The following is a 15,251-nucleotide window of genomic DNA, read 5'->3' as shown; positions in this document are numbered from 1 at the left end:
CAAGGCTGTAAATCCAAGGCAGATTATCATGGCGGCTGTGGCTCAAATCACCGACCTTTCCATTAGCAGCCAAGTGCTTTCACCATTGCACCACTAGGGCTCCAAAAGAAACAAAACTGGATCCCTATATGATACCATATCAAAATTTTATTCCAAATAGATTACAAATTTAAATGTGAAAGAACAAATTTTAAAACGTTCTCAAGGAAACAGGGTAATATGTTTGCACCTTGAGCTACAGAAGGATTTCTTAAATAAAAGTGTTAACCCTAAAAGAAGAGATTAATAAATTTTGTCACATTATACATTTTCACCAAAAAAAAAACTAGTAAAAGATATTTTCAACACATATATACCAAAGAGGGTTTTGGTGTCAAGAAGTTATAAAGAACAGCTAAAAGCAAAAAGAATACAAACATTAGTAAAACGGGCAATGTTTTCTTTCATTCCTCACAGAAAAGTAAACACAAATGGAGAATAAATGCATGAAAACATATTCAAACTTACTGGTAATCAGGAAAGTAAAAATTATGACTGTAGTGAAATATATTAAACCTATTAGATTGGCCAAAATGAGAAATTTGAAGATACCTTGTGTTAATAAGAACATAATCAGAAGGGATGCTTATACACTATCAATAGACGTGTAAATTGGTACAACTATTTTAGAAAATAATTTGGTATATCTTGTAAAGTCGAACATTAGCACATTAATGACATAACAATTGTATTCCTAGGAATATACCCTAGCTCCCATAACAAAGTTCATAGGAAAAAAATAACAAAACCAAAATTAGTCCAAATATCCACTTGTCATTGTTGTTAGGTGCCGTCGAGTCAATTCCAACTCACAGCAACCTCATGTGACAGAGTAGAACTTCCCCATAGGGTTTCCTACGCTGTAATCTTTACGGGAGCAGATCTCCAGGTCTTTTATCCCACAGAGCAGCTGGTGGGTTCGAACTGCCAACCTTTCAGTTAGTAGCTGAATGCTTAGCTCCTTAAATACCCACTTATAGGATATAAATATAAAAACTGTAATATTAACTCACTGGAATATTACACAACAGTGAAAACGTATGTGCTACAACTACAAGCAAAAAAAGATGACTCTTAGAAACATAATATTCAGTGAACTAAGAAAATCATGAAAGACTAATATACAATATGAAGCCATTTTTACAAAATCAAAAAGAAGCAAAACCAAACAATGTCTTGTTTAGGAAAATATACATATATGTAACTATTTCTTTAAGAATATGGAAAGAACTGTCAAATACAAAATTTATGGTATTGGCTACCTCTTGGTGAAAAGCAGAGAAATGAAATAAAGACTGCGAGCACAGGTCATACAAAAGTACTGAACAAACTTTAGCTCTTAAATCTGGTAGTGATTCATGGCTGCCCATTTTAGTGTTTTGCTTTATAATTTTATTGTAAATTATACAGGTTACATATATATTGTTTTGTATGGATCAAATATTATATAATAAAACACTTTAATTAAATACATCAAACTTTGTACAAAACCTGATATTTGGTATCCAGCAAATAAATACCAATTCTTATTATTCTGTAAAATTCAAAGAAGCAGATTCAAATAGTAACAACTGTAATTAAGACAACCAATCAAAATTATTAAAATTTAAAACAAGAGGAAAACAATCTTAAAAAATTTATTTTAAATAATTCAGTAAGCAATGATATAAGCTAAATTTAATTTACAAAATAACTTACCTAATGTGTCACATTTCTCTCTGGCTCCACAAATGTCTTCCCTTAAAACAAAAGGTTTATTTTGAAGCATTTTTAGAAAATATTTTTGTAATATGTCAAACAATGATTTAAAAAAAGCTTTAACTATGACATGACTATTATCACAAACCAGCTTCAAAACTGCAGTTCTTATTAAACTCTCAATAAGGTTAAGTTAGAATAATGCACCATTTGTGTACATCAATAAGCAATAAGTGTTAGATAGAAGTCATTGTTGTAAATAGTTGAAATATACATCAAGTTTAATAAAAAGCTTTCTGAGTGTATTGTGCATTTCTCTACTATTCATTACACAATATATGTAATATAAGTACTCTTTTTCTTAATGATTCAATGTTATTATAAACAACCTATTATTCTCTCTGAAAAATGATGTTCTCAGACTTTACCAAGTTCTTCATTTCTTTTTTTTTTTTTTGCTTCTGCATTGATTAGCCCCTGACCATTCAATTGCACAGATCTCTTCTTTTTCCTTGTGGTCTCCTCTTATGGCCCTTTTCTCTCCCATCTTTAACCTGTTATAGTCAATCTTTGCTGCTTGGACTCTAACTACAACCCAAGGCAAAACTAAAGATGGATGGTACAGTATTATCTATAAAAGTAAGTCAACTCTGCTTTAGTTTGGAAAAGAGACAAAGTACATGAACCACATGTTAGCTATTTTACATGGGCTAAAGGCTTTCATTTCAGGGTTCTGGAAACCTGAGATTTCTCTGAGTCTGACCTCTAAATGAAAGATGCATTTACTTTGGTCAAGCAAAAAGTAAATAAATAAGTAACAAACTAGAATCTAAATATTGTGGTAGCATCAGTGTTGCTGATACAAAGGTTTGAATTAACAATGTATAGTCGTGCTTGTAAAATGGATGTTTATTTTATAATAGCAGAATCTGTTTTCACATAAACAATTAGGGTTGAGAACAATCCTCGAAAAAGCAGCCTGGAAATTAAGACATGCACTGAGCATCAAAACAAGGAACAGATAGTTTAAGTAGTAGAGGGAATCCAAAAACATGAGCAACCAAAGAAAAAGGCTTTTCTTCCCAAGCCATTGGAAGATAAAGCGGAGAATGAACAAAATTCGCTCTCGGTTCCATAACCATGTTCCTTTCCAGGTATTATTCCTGATTCTCTCATTCTGTCACTAATATGATAAAAAGAAAAAAGATTATTTTGCTTAGGTCAATTCATTGCCTTGCAACCTGACGTTGCTGATTTCCTAAGGAACCGACTAGTAATCTGCTCTGAAAGAACAGAAGAATGTTTTCACACAATAGTTTATCTTGTAATAAAAGTACTCATAGAGTATTTCCATGTATTATCGATAGTTAAGGTAACAAGAAGTATCAGTGGCTATATAGGAGAGAAAAGGTAAATAACTGCAGTTGGAAGGATAATTTCTACAACTATACCTAGTGATGAGAACAGCAGTATCATGGTGGGAAGGGTGGGCATCATCAATCACGTTCTGAGTTTGTTGCCATAAACAAAAGTTGCGTAAAGTGGTAGCTGCATTAAAACTGATGACTGGTCCTTCCTACACAAAAAATAAGCAATTCGATATTATGTCAAAACACTCACAGCCTCTTTTCCTCCAAGTTTAACAACATCAGTAGAATTTATCAAGCAGCATATTCATAGACAAAGAAGTGACATATCTCTCCTTCATATATTTACTATCCAAACATATTTTAGCAATACCTAAAACATTATGATCAAAACTGAACTCTAATTAGATCTTCTCTATGTAACCACCCAATATTTAGGATTAACAGACTTTTAAAAATTGTCATAGTTTAAATCCTTCAATATTAGGATTATAAAATACTTGCATGTTTTTAATCTTAAGTTATTAATTTTTCTTACTTCCTGTGCTCAGTTAAACTCTTTATTGTCGTCCATTTATACTTACTTCCATTTATTTCCAGTGTAATAGAAAAAGGTTAATTTTCTCCTTTTCAAATCAAGTTTTCTAAAGTAAATTTTAAAAATGTCTTTTTCTAATAAGAGTTTTGTGATCTAAACATATTCCCACTAATTTTAGACCTATTTCTTACCTGCTCATTGTGGATTACAACTAATTTTACAATTACTATATTTATAAGATTTCCAATACTTGAGTCCTTATAGATTGCTGCAACCTGCAAGGGAAATAATATAGGATTACATGCCTAAAATGAATATTTCTTTTCAAACGTTCACTGAAATCAGTCCTAAAGCATCAATTCTCCAACTTAGCTGCACACTGGAATCTGCTGAGTAATTTTTTAAAATCCTAAATGCTCAGGCCACTTCCCTTACAAATTAAATCAGAAACCCTGGAGTCAGAACACAGGCATCAGTATTTTTTAAAATACTCAAGTATTTTTTGTTTCCAATGTAAAGTGAAGTGTGAGAATGAGTATCCTGGATCTTACTACTCAAAGACTTGTCCATGGACCAGCAGCATCCATATCACCTGGATCTGGTTAAGCAATGCAGAATCTCAGGCCCCACCTGGACTTAGTGAATCAGAATCTGCATTTTAACAAGGTCCCCAAGATTTGAATGTACATTAGTGTACACATGAAGTTTACATTTTGCTACAGAGACCAGTAGCAGAGCCTCCACTTCATCAGCCAATGCCGCCTCAACACAAAGTCTAACATGATCGTGGCCAATGCTTTTTGTGCCAGAGAACCACCAGAACCAGAGCCAAAGGCATCTCTGAAGCTACTGACACTGCAGGGTCAGCATGGACATAAATACAAATTCCAGCACTTTACTGCTGTTTTAGCTGCAGAGCCACAGATACTTACATGTTTGTCATCTCTACCTGCAGTGATGCCTTTTGCTCTGCTGGTAGCATGTTTTGACAAAAGTGATAGTAGACCCAGTGGGGTTGATGGTAACTTCAGTTAAGACAGGGACAGTCAGATGATTGACAATTTCAAGTAGGTCTGTTAGCACTGCAATATCGTCCACTTCAAAGTGGGAACTATGGAAATTTATAGTTCAATTTATAAATATTCTTTTTACATGCAGTTTTTTAAAAATGTCTACTTTAGAAAACAAAGTATACTCATATTTGTGACTTCAGAGTTACCTTTTGATCCTATGAGTTTAAAAGTAGATGTTTTCTAAGTCAATTTACAAGGTAGAGCAAATAATGCATCACCAATGTATGGGCAAAGGCTCTTTTCCCCCTAAAAATGGAAAACACTTCTGAACACTTCTGTGGAGGAGAACATGCACTCCCAATACTCCAAGAAAAAAGAGCTTAAACATTATGAAGTGTCTAAATGGCTAATTACCATACTCATATCCCAAAGATATTGACTATGCAATGACAACCTGGGTGTTATTAGCTATAAAATATACAACCACAAACACTCAAAACCAAAAAAAATATTTAGAGCTTCAGAAGGAAACAGATGTAACAGCTTTATTGGAAAGTGATCTCTAGCTGGAATTTGGAAACATGTTACCAGTGTTTTGAAAGTATATTTTAAAATATATTATTCCACCAAATTGAATCCACAATCAACACCATGGAAGTAGCAGTCAAGAAATCAAAAGACGCATTGCATTGGGCAAATCTGCTGCAAAAGACCTCTTTAAAGTTTTGAAAAGCAAAGACGTCACCTTGAAGACTAAGGTGTGCCTGACCCAAGCCATGGTGTTTTCAATCACTTCATATGCTCGTGAAAGCTGGATGATGAAATGACACCTTTGAATTGTGGTGCTGGAGAGGAATATTGAATATATCATGGACTGCCAAAAAAATGAACAAATCTGTCTCAGAAGAACTACAACCAGAATGCTCCTTAGAAGCAAGGATGACAAGACTATGTCTCACATACTTTGGACATGTTATCAGGAGGGATCAGTCCCTGGAGAAGGACATCATGCCTGGTAAAGTAGAGGGCCAGTGAAAAAGAGGAAGACCCTCAACAAGATGGAGTGACACAGTGGCTGCAACAATGGGTTCAAGCATAATGACTGTAAGGATGGCACAGGACCAGGCAGTGTTTCATTCTATTGTACGTAGGGTTGCTATGAGTCAGAACCAACTTGACGGTACCTAACAACAATAACATTCCACCAAAGTTTCCTTAAAAGGTAATTTTAGGGAAAAGGTAGTTAAAATAATTGTTATGTAAGATGGGAGGTGGTGGCAGGGCCAAGATGGCGGAATAGTCGAATGCTTCCTGTGATCCCTCTTACAACAAAGACCCGAAAAAACAAGTGAATCAATTATATATGACAATCTAGGAGCCCTGAACATCATAGACAAAGTTGAGGAATTGGACTCAGCGGCAGGGAGAGGGAGAGATGTTTCAGAAGCAGTGAGGCGTTGCCAGACCTGACCTGGCCAGCATTGGCACCCTGCAGGCTGGATCAGCTAGCACACAATGGTGTGAGGCAAGCAGTGGTGCTTGGGATGCGTTTTCCACATCAAAAGAGACTAAGCGGCGGAGAGTCTGCTCAAGCCTCCGGAATCAGTGAGAAATGGTACTCAATCAGTGAAAGATAAGCACAAGCATCTAACCTATTGCACAGATAAAAAAAAAAAATTAAAAAAAACTTCTGGGAAGTACCTCTCTCCCATTTACCTGCCCCCTTCCTGCTCTGCTCCAGGTCTGCTCCAGCCTCAGCAACTGCTGCACCCCCTGGGCCAGAAGTAGGGCCCATCAAGCACCCTGAGCCATTCTCCCAGCTTTGGAGAGGGAACAAATTAACAAACAGGAAAAAAATAATTTGCCAGCTCCCCTAAGCCAGGAACTCAGGGCAGGCACAGCTCCTTTGCCTACGCACAGGCATAAGGGGTCCACAGGCTTTGAATGCCTTTCACCCCTGCATAGACCTGTATGGGCCCATTGCAACAGCGTAGGCCCTCATTAGCACACTACAACAGGGTATGTACCTGAAGCCTATTTTCAACTGTATCAGCTATAAGGTGGAGTGGCAGATTCGTGACATATGACACCATCCTGCACATTAAGCAGGATCCTTACCTACCCACATCAGAGGCCTAAGGACTGGTGGCTCCACCCATACCACCTAGCCATATGCAATAGAGGTCCAAGAATAAGTGGTGACTTCTAGTTCTTAGAGCCGATAGCATTGGGTGCCCATAGTCTGGATGCAAAACCACCTACCCATGTGCTCTAGGGAACAGGGACGCGCCTTCCATCCAGACACTCAGGAGCAGCCGTCAGCCCCCTGCCTTGATGAGCTCACAACTCCCTAGTGCAACCAGGTATCTGTGCCTACTCCAATCACTCTGTCCATCTAGAACTGTAGATGAAAGCCTGTACCATACTCTCGGTAACTGAGGACCTGGACACCTGAGCTGAAACCAGGTCCTCAGTCTGGATTCAGAAAAGTAAATGGACTCCTGGGCTCACATACCTAGTAACAGCTCTAGCCACCTGGAGGCAGGACGTGAGAGCTTCAAAGATGTCAATAATCAAACTAGCTCACATGACCAGCCTATTTGGGCATATCAAAACAAAATAAAACAAGAAGCTAGGACACAGTAAGCAAACATAAAATAAATAAATATAATAACTTATTGATGACTCGGAGACAACAGTCAATATCAAATCACATAAAGAGGCAGATCATGATGGCTTTAGCAAGCCACCAAAACAAAGAATCAAGAAATATTCCGGAGGAAGAGAACTTATTGGAATTACTGGAGGTAGAACTCAAAAGACTAATATACAGAACTCTTTAAGAAATCAGGAAGGAGATCAGGCAAAACACAGAACATGCCAAGGAACATACAGACAAAGCAACAAAGGAACTTAAGAAGGTTATACAAGAGCATAATGACACATTTAACAAGCTGCAAGAATTCATAGAGAGACAGGAAACAGAAATCCAAAAGATTAACAGTAAAATTTCAGAATTAGACAACTCAACAGAAAGTCATAGGAGCAGAATTGAGGCAATGGAAGTCAGAATTATTGAGACTGAAGATAAAGCACTTGACACCAACTTATTTGAGAAAGATGGGAAGTGGTTACAGTGAAACCTGTGACAGCTGGAACTCAACAGGACTGCCTTGTTTTTTTGTGTCTCACAAGTTTTCTGCCTTTGACATGGTGCAGTCTTACCACTTTTCTATTGCTAGTTTTAGTGGAAAATATTTGAGCTTTCCTTCTGACAGGTTTCTGCCTTACACAAGTTCTAGTTTTCACAAGTTTTACTGTATAAAGCATAGACCTTTAAATTAAACAGACCCAGGTTCAAATTCTAACTTCCATTTGTTGATAACAATACCTACTTATCTGGTTCCTCAGGAGCCCTGGTGGCATCGTGACTAAAGCGTTTGGCTGCCAATTGAAGGGTCGGCGACTGGAAACTACCAGCCACTCTGCAGGAGAAAGATATGGCCATCTGCTTCCATAAAGATTATACCCTTGGATACCCTATGGGGCAGTTCTACTCTGTCCTACAGGGTTGCTATGAGTCAGAATTGACTTGATGGCAATGGGTCTTTTTAATCTGTCTCCTATAGGGATTAAACAGTGTACAGAAAGCATTTAGAACAGAGCCTAGGTCATAGAGATCAATCATACCCCTTGCCTTTGAGTGGATTCTGACTCACAGTGACCCTATAGGACAGAGTAGAACTGCCCCATAGGGTTTCCAAGGCTATAAATCTTTATGGAAGCAGATGGCCACATCTTTCTCCCACGGAGTGGCTGGTACATTGGAACCATCAAACGCGGTTAGCAGCTAAGCACTTAACCACTGTGCCACCAATGATCCTTAAATCAATCATAGCAGCTATTATTATTTTGTTATATTATTATTACAGCTTATAAAACTTTTTCAGAAGAAAAGGCATATGTTACATATAATTCCTGTTCCACTATATGTGCTTCAAATTATTCATCATGGTAAGCTCAAATTGAAAGCAAAGGATCCAAGAGCATCACTGTTTCATTTTTTCTTTCAATATTTATTGAATATTTACTACCTATGAGACACTGTGTTCCTTACTAGATATACAGAGATGAATAAACTACCCTCATAAAACTCAGTCTCCTGGGGTTAAAAGACACAAAAACAGAGGGTTCAATTTAAATAATTCTACCCCCTCCAAAAAAGAACAAACAACTCAGGTTGATACTTTGTTTTTATAATAAAAAGATACATTTCATTGAGTCATTAAGAATGTCCTCTACTAATTTTTCTGTCTGCACATCCAGTTGTTTTATTTATTGATCTTTATATTGTATGTACTCATACACAATATATATGCTTTTTACTACATTTAGATGTTTAACGGTGATGTGACTAAATAACTTTATTCAATAAAGCTGAATTGTTATTCAGGCAGATGAATAGCCACCAGGCCAACTTGTTTCTCAGAGACTTTTCCAATCATCATGTAGTATGTGTTTCTCTAATCACTAAAATACCACCCCATATTAGATTGCCAAGATGCAGGGTACTGTTTGCTACTTCTTCCTAACTCAAAAAAAAAAAGAAAAAAAAGCACTGAAACAAAAAATAATATTTTTGAATACTTACTGTGTTCTAGGTCTTTTCTAAGTTTAAATATATTAATTCATTTAATTTCATAATAAATCCTACAAGATATGAATTAGTACTGTGCCCATCTTACAGATAAGAAAACTAAGGTACAAAGAAAGTAAGTAACACACTGAAGGTTAGACAGCTGGTAAGCAGCAAATTACAATTTACGGCCTAGGCAGTTTGTCTTCAGAGCTCTAATTACTTTATCTGACTTTATGGAATTTCCATCATTCTTCACTAAGTTCTTGCCATTTAGCAATCTGTACAAAAATTATTTTGAAACCCTGCTGCAGGTAGTCCTCCAACCCCTTGATGTCCTGCTGTGGTCACTTGACCATGGCCTTGAAGAAATCCTATGTAGTCAGGAGACCGGGCTTTAGTTCTAGCTCCAGTACTAGTTACAAGCCAGTTGATTAACCTTGGAATACGAATTTATCTATTCTTAGTCTCAGTTTCTGCAACTGCATTAAACCTGCTGCCATCGAGTCGATTCCAACTCATAGTGACCCTACAGGACAGACTAGAACTGCCCCATAGCGTTTCCAAGAAGCGGCTGGTGGATTCAAACTGTGGACCTTTTGGTTAGCAGCCGAGCTCTTAACCACTGCACCACCAGGGCTCTGAATACCCTTGGTCAGAGTGTCCTCATGTATTGAATTGGTATTAACTAGGTGCTTTTTTCTGACAGTGGGATGAGGAGGATATTGGTTTTAAAGAACAAAAATCCTTCCTCAGTTTAGGAAATACTGAGTTAAAAAGAGTTAAATAGGTATATTCACAGAGCCTTGAATAGACTTATACAGTAAAACTTGCAAAAGCCCGAACCTATGTAAGGTGAAAACCTGTCAGAGAAGGAAAATTAAAATATTTTCCACTAAAATGAGTGATAGAAAAGAGTGCACTCTGCTAAAGACAGAAAACTCGCAGGACCTGGAAAAATAAGGCAGTCACGTCGAGTTCTGGCTCTAAAAGGTTTCACCGTATATATTAAAATCTATAAGAAAGGGGTATTTTATGCAGTATTTTACATAATCATTTGGACAGAGTCATTTCTTTTTTTACCCCAGGACATACCACTGAACTGGTATTCCATTCCATAGACTATATCTTAGGAAATGCTAGATCAAATTTGTAAGCCATCTTCCTGTCCTATAATGCCCTATTTTTATATTTTACTGTAATCACTATATTTTAGAGTGCTATGTATTAGAATTTTTATTGATTTGATTAAAATTTACTTAATCTTTTATTCTTTAAATGTTTGTTTCCCAGCTAAATCCTCTGTACAAGCCTCATAAATAGTAAAAATAGTAAACATTACTAGATGGATATTTCACAAAAAGTAAAGAAGTAGTATGAATCATATTGTTTAAATTATGTCTCTATATAGGAAATATACCAGGAAAATTATACTTCTTTCAAAGTATGAAACAAATTAATATCACTGTTAACTTACTAATCATTTTGAAAATAAGTTCTATGTAGAACTAGAGCAAACATATATGGCATGTTTAGAGGGCCCCTTTATTAAGAAGTACAAAGTCATGTATATAAAAGAAATGCTTTAACAAAGAAGTGGAGATTTTGTTTACAAAGATCACTACCCATTACTTGTTCAGAGAAATCTTTTTGCTTTTAAGTAAGAAAATAATGTTTGACATATGTGCAAAATAAATATGTGCAAAGAATTAAGAATAAGCAGAGCACTGAGCAAAAGAAAGGGTAACAGAAATTATTATCTTAACATATGAAAGTCTATCATTAGTTTTTATTTTAGTGTGCTTTAAAAATCTTCCCCATCCTGAATAACATCAGGTGCTAATTAAAATCAGTAACAGCAACTCAAAAAATTAGGAGCAATTATATAAATTCAATGTAAAGCAAGGAAGGGTTTTTAGAGATAAAGTGCCTCTAATAATAGTAATTACGTTTTAACAAACAGGACTAATTCTTCAGGATCACATGATGTCCCTTAACTTGACATTATAATATTCACATTATTTGGTAGAAATTTAATCAAGTCAAACCTTCCTAAACACAATGGAGTGTGGAGGTATCTGGTATATTCTAAATATTTCCAAGTTTAAATTATTACTATAAATCACTAAGTAGCAAAATAAACATGCAGAATAAAATAACTGCTCTAGTTTATATATTTTTTGGTAGTTTTAATAATCTATATGGAAATGCCATTTTAACCTGAGGCTGTCATCCAAATCGCTAAGGATGAAAACTATAGAATAGCAGACAATTGAACATCTCTGCTCGTTTGACACACTTACTTCATTATACATACCATACACTACCATTGTGCTTTTCCTCACTGATTATAAGATTAATTATAGAAATCCTTGAAAAAATAGAGATCGTCAAGCTATTTTTACATTATTATAGTTCTCTAAAAAAGGATTAAGTCACACATTATTTTTGTATCACTGCACTCAGACATTTTATTAAACTATTGAAAACAAAGAAACATCTCGAGAAGATAGCACAATTGTTTACTTTGTTCAGAGAGGTAAAGGTAGATAATCCTCTCTCCAAATATGTGTATATAATCCATTTGCTCATTGCTGAGAGCATTCAGCTATTTTCCCCATCATATCCAGAGCTCAACATACAAAAACACTTTTCGATCATATTCAAGTCTAAATCACATTTTCTTGACTTTTTCCTATATTACTATGACCAAGGACATTATTAATATTATCCAAGAGCATTACCAATATTATAAGTGTCTGTGTTTTAATAAATGCAGTTAATGCATACTAAAAAATTAGGGAAAAAAAACCCGCAAAACGTGAATGGCTCCTTCCATTTCTCATCAACTGGAAACATCTGGGGACACTTATAGGGAGACAGCATTCCTCTTAACCTCATTAGAGTAATTTTGGAAATGGACTTTACAAGTGGAGATAAAACATGTTGTACTAGACTTAATGCTCTCTAAGCAGTGTGACTAACTGTCCCAGTTTGCCCAAGACTGAGGGGTTTCTGGGGACTTTAATACTAAGATGAGGAAAGGGACAAGCCAGTTGGACTTTGTCACTTTATCTCCAAGTTTCCTTTCACTTTTAGCATTTTTTATATCCATCAATACAGCTGTGATCACTGCTTTGGTCACCAAGAACTATATAGCTATACAATCATAAAGTCTGCTGGCTTAACTTCTATCCTCATCTGAACAGTCTTTCAATTATTGAGAAGAACCGAATGAAGAAAGCACTAAACCCAGGTAATTTAGAAGTCATCTGAAGTGTGACCTCTGAGGGTGAAAGAAAGCATATATAAAGACAAAAACTCCCTAAAAGGAGAGACCTTCCTCTCCTAAATTTTTCCTCCTGCCCCATCTACATTTGCAATGCTCTCCTCTTCCTCAACTTCTGCAGTAGCTATCTCCCTGTGAATGGAAGTTTAATGCAATTCAGCTGAACGCATCTACAAATGTGTCTTCTTCAACTAAAATTTACTCTCCTCCTAGTGGGACGAAAAATATAGGAACTGATATGAATATGCATTGGTGTGTTGTTTCCAGTAGTCTCAGAAGCAAGTTTGTTTTCCGTGAAGTTGAAAGGTCTGCTTTGCCCTCGTTGAACTTACTAACTTTGGCTTTAAAGCTCCCATGGACAACTTAAGTTACACCTCAAGGTATGTCACAACACCCTCCAAACAGTGACGATACTAATTGATTTTTATTTAGAGTACAGATAATAAAATGTTTCTGAGGGTGGATTCGTCAACAAAATTGCAGCTATTCCAAGCACACCCTGTGTGCTTTTACTCCTAGTTAGAATTTCCGAAGCACCAATATCCGAGTTATCTGTCATTTACGAGGCTTTAAAAAACCTACTGCATTTATAAAACCTAACATTTTCCTTTCGTCTCACCCAAATTTTTTTAATAAATGTCATCTCCTTTAACCATTTTCAACTGCAAAGTTTCCTCCACAGTGTTCCCTATAACTGATACAATTTCCTACCGCCCCAGACTGACATCCTCCACTTCAATGTTCTCATTAGAATCCCTTCCTAACAAACACGACACATCTAGATAATTGCATCATTCCTCATTCAAATTCAGGAGAAGCATTTCCTGAATTTAATTAAGAAAAAATTTAAAAAAAAAAAAAACATCAGGATGAATTTCTATCCATAGCTCTGTGGTCATTTTAAAAATTCAATTTAGAATACAAAATGAGTGTATTATACAAATTTCAGACAGCCTTTTTGGATTTTCTCTGGTTTTTGTCTATCACAATGTCATGCATTGTGAAAGAAATATTCCTTTTACTTTAGCCATCCATCCATCCATCCATCCATCCTTCATATAAACATTTGTTGAGTGCCCACTTCATGCCAGGTACAGTGTTCAGACAACACAGACCATGTATTCTTAGAACTTATAATCATAAAAATTAAAGGCATGCATCATGCATACAGAAAATGACTTGCTTTTAGGACCTGAAAGTCACAATGAACTTAACTGGGAATTTCTAGCTAAGGGAAATTGACAAAGTCCTATAGATATGTCCTGGCCAACTTTTTTAACCAAGTGGGCCTGAAATCCAGATATGTAAACACAGGTACTTCCAGCCATGAGATATTTCCAAATAACTCGAATTTGTGTAAATAGATGACCATATAATTCCTCAACTAAACCAGGATAATTCTGTGGGTAAAATGAGGTGCTTTTAGAAATTACTCACAAACAGCAGACTAAATCTGAGTTCTTCACTAGCACTAGAATTCAGTTCCATGGATAACAGTACCCTCACTATTTGACAGAGATACTAACATCAGATCAAAGACTCTTAGAGCTCCTGTGAGCTTTCATCCCGAATTTGCCAAGACACTCAATTAGCAATATCCTATCACTGTATCTCCAAAAACGTACTTACAACATAAAAGATCATCTGTCTCAATTTCTGATCTGGAAAATAGCAGCAGTAGTAAAAATAGCACCCTGCTACAGAAATAGGGTAAAGTTTAAAGTTCAGATTCAAAGGGCAAAAGATCAATGTGACTAGTATCGTCTTCCCTGTCACTAGAGGGCAGAAGCCATTCATGTGATGAAGTAAAGGATAATTCATGCTCTAGTAGTGGTTTTGCAGTTATTAAAGTGTTTGAGAAAGTTGTCCAAGTAACAGAATAGGACACTTACTGTACATTTATCTAAACTAAATTTCAGTAGAGCATTATTTTTGTCTTAAACCTAGATATGATTTGCTTACATCTAGATTTTGAGAAAAACATTTTTTAAAAATAAAATGTGAAAAAGTTAATTTAAACGTTTTAGGAAACAGAAAAGCCATGTTAAGTTTACTTACAATTGACATTAGAGTTAGTATGTAGTGCTGTAAATTCTGTCCATGATGGCGAACCATTTTAGCATCAGCTGTAACCATAACTTCCACATATCTTGGATATGATAAAAAACGTTTTTTCCTGGAATGTAACTGACTTGTTTCATCCTCCAGTGATACATTTTTTGAAGGGTATTGTAAAATTGTTTCCTTATTGATATTAACATCTTCATTCATGCTGCTATAGTTATGAAAGGGTAAAGTGATTTTCTTTATTTGACTTTCTGGGGAAAAAATAAGAATATAATGTAGAGTCATTAAATTGAATGTGACTAAAAATACTGCAAAAATTGCATAGTCAAAAATATTTAATACTCACACATTTTCTTCCAATGTGAAACAATAGAAGAATAAAAAGAAATTATTATTTAAAACAGTGTAGTACATCAACTGCACTAAACCAAAGCTAAGAAGTTTCCTGAATACAATTAAACACTTTGAGGGACAGAGTAGCAGGGGTAGGGGTCTGGGGACCATGCTTTCAGGGGACATCTAGGTCAGCTGGCATACAAAGTTTATTAAGAAAATGTTCTGCATCCTACTTTGGTGAATGGCATCTGGGGTCTTAAAAGCTTGT

At 35.8% G+C, this 15,251-nt stretch overlaps 1 protein-coding gene across 1 annotated transcript in view; it reads right to left on the bottom strand.

The window, feature by feature from the left end:
* ADAMTS20 (ADAM metallopeptidase with thrombospondin type 1 motif 20) overlaps positions 1-15,251 on the bottom strand; it is a 218,167-nt gene that overhangs the window by 150,581 nt on the left and 52,335 nt on the right. Inside the window, exons 4-7 of the mRNA XM_004384567.1 lie at positions 14,639-14,898; positions 3,834-3,917; positions 3,189-3,313; positions 1,738-1,778 (exon numbers count right to left, since the gene is read on the bottom strand). Of these exons, the coding sequence (XP_004384624.1) occupies positions 1,738-1,778; positions 3,189-3,313; positions 3,834-3,917; positions 14,639-14,898 (510 nt within the window). The remainder of the gene's footprint in view (positions 1-1,737; positions 1,779-3,188; positions 3,314-3,833; positions 3,918-14,638; positions 14,899-15,251) is intronic.

Source organism: Trichechus manatus, unplaced genomic scaffold (assembly GCF_000243295.1).
Source record: "Trichechus manatus latirostris isolate Lorelei unplaced genomic scaffold, TriManLat1.0 scaffold00123, whole genome shotgun sequence".
Classification (NCBI taxonomy): Eukaryota; Metazoa; Chordata; class Mammalia; order Sirenia; family Trichechidae; genus Trichechus; species Trichechus manatus.
Note: the sequence above shows the minus strand (reverse complement) of the source record. Positions and strands in the feature narration are given on the sequence as shown.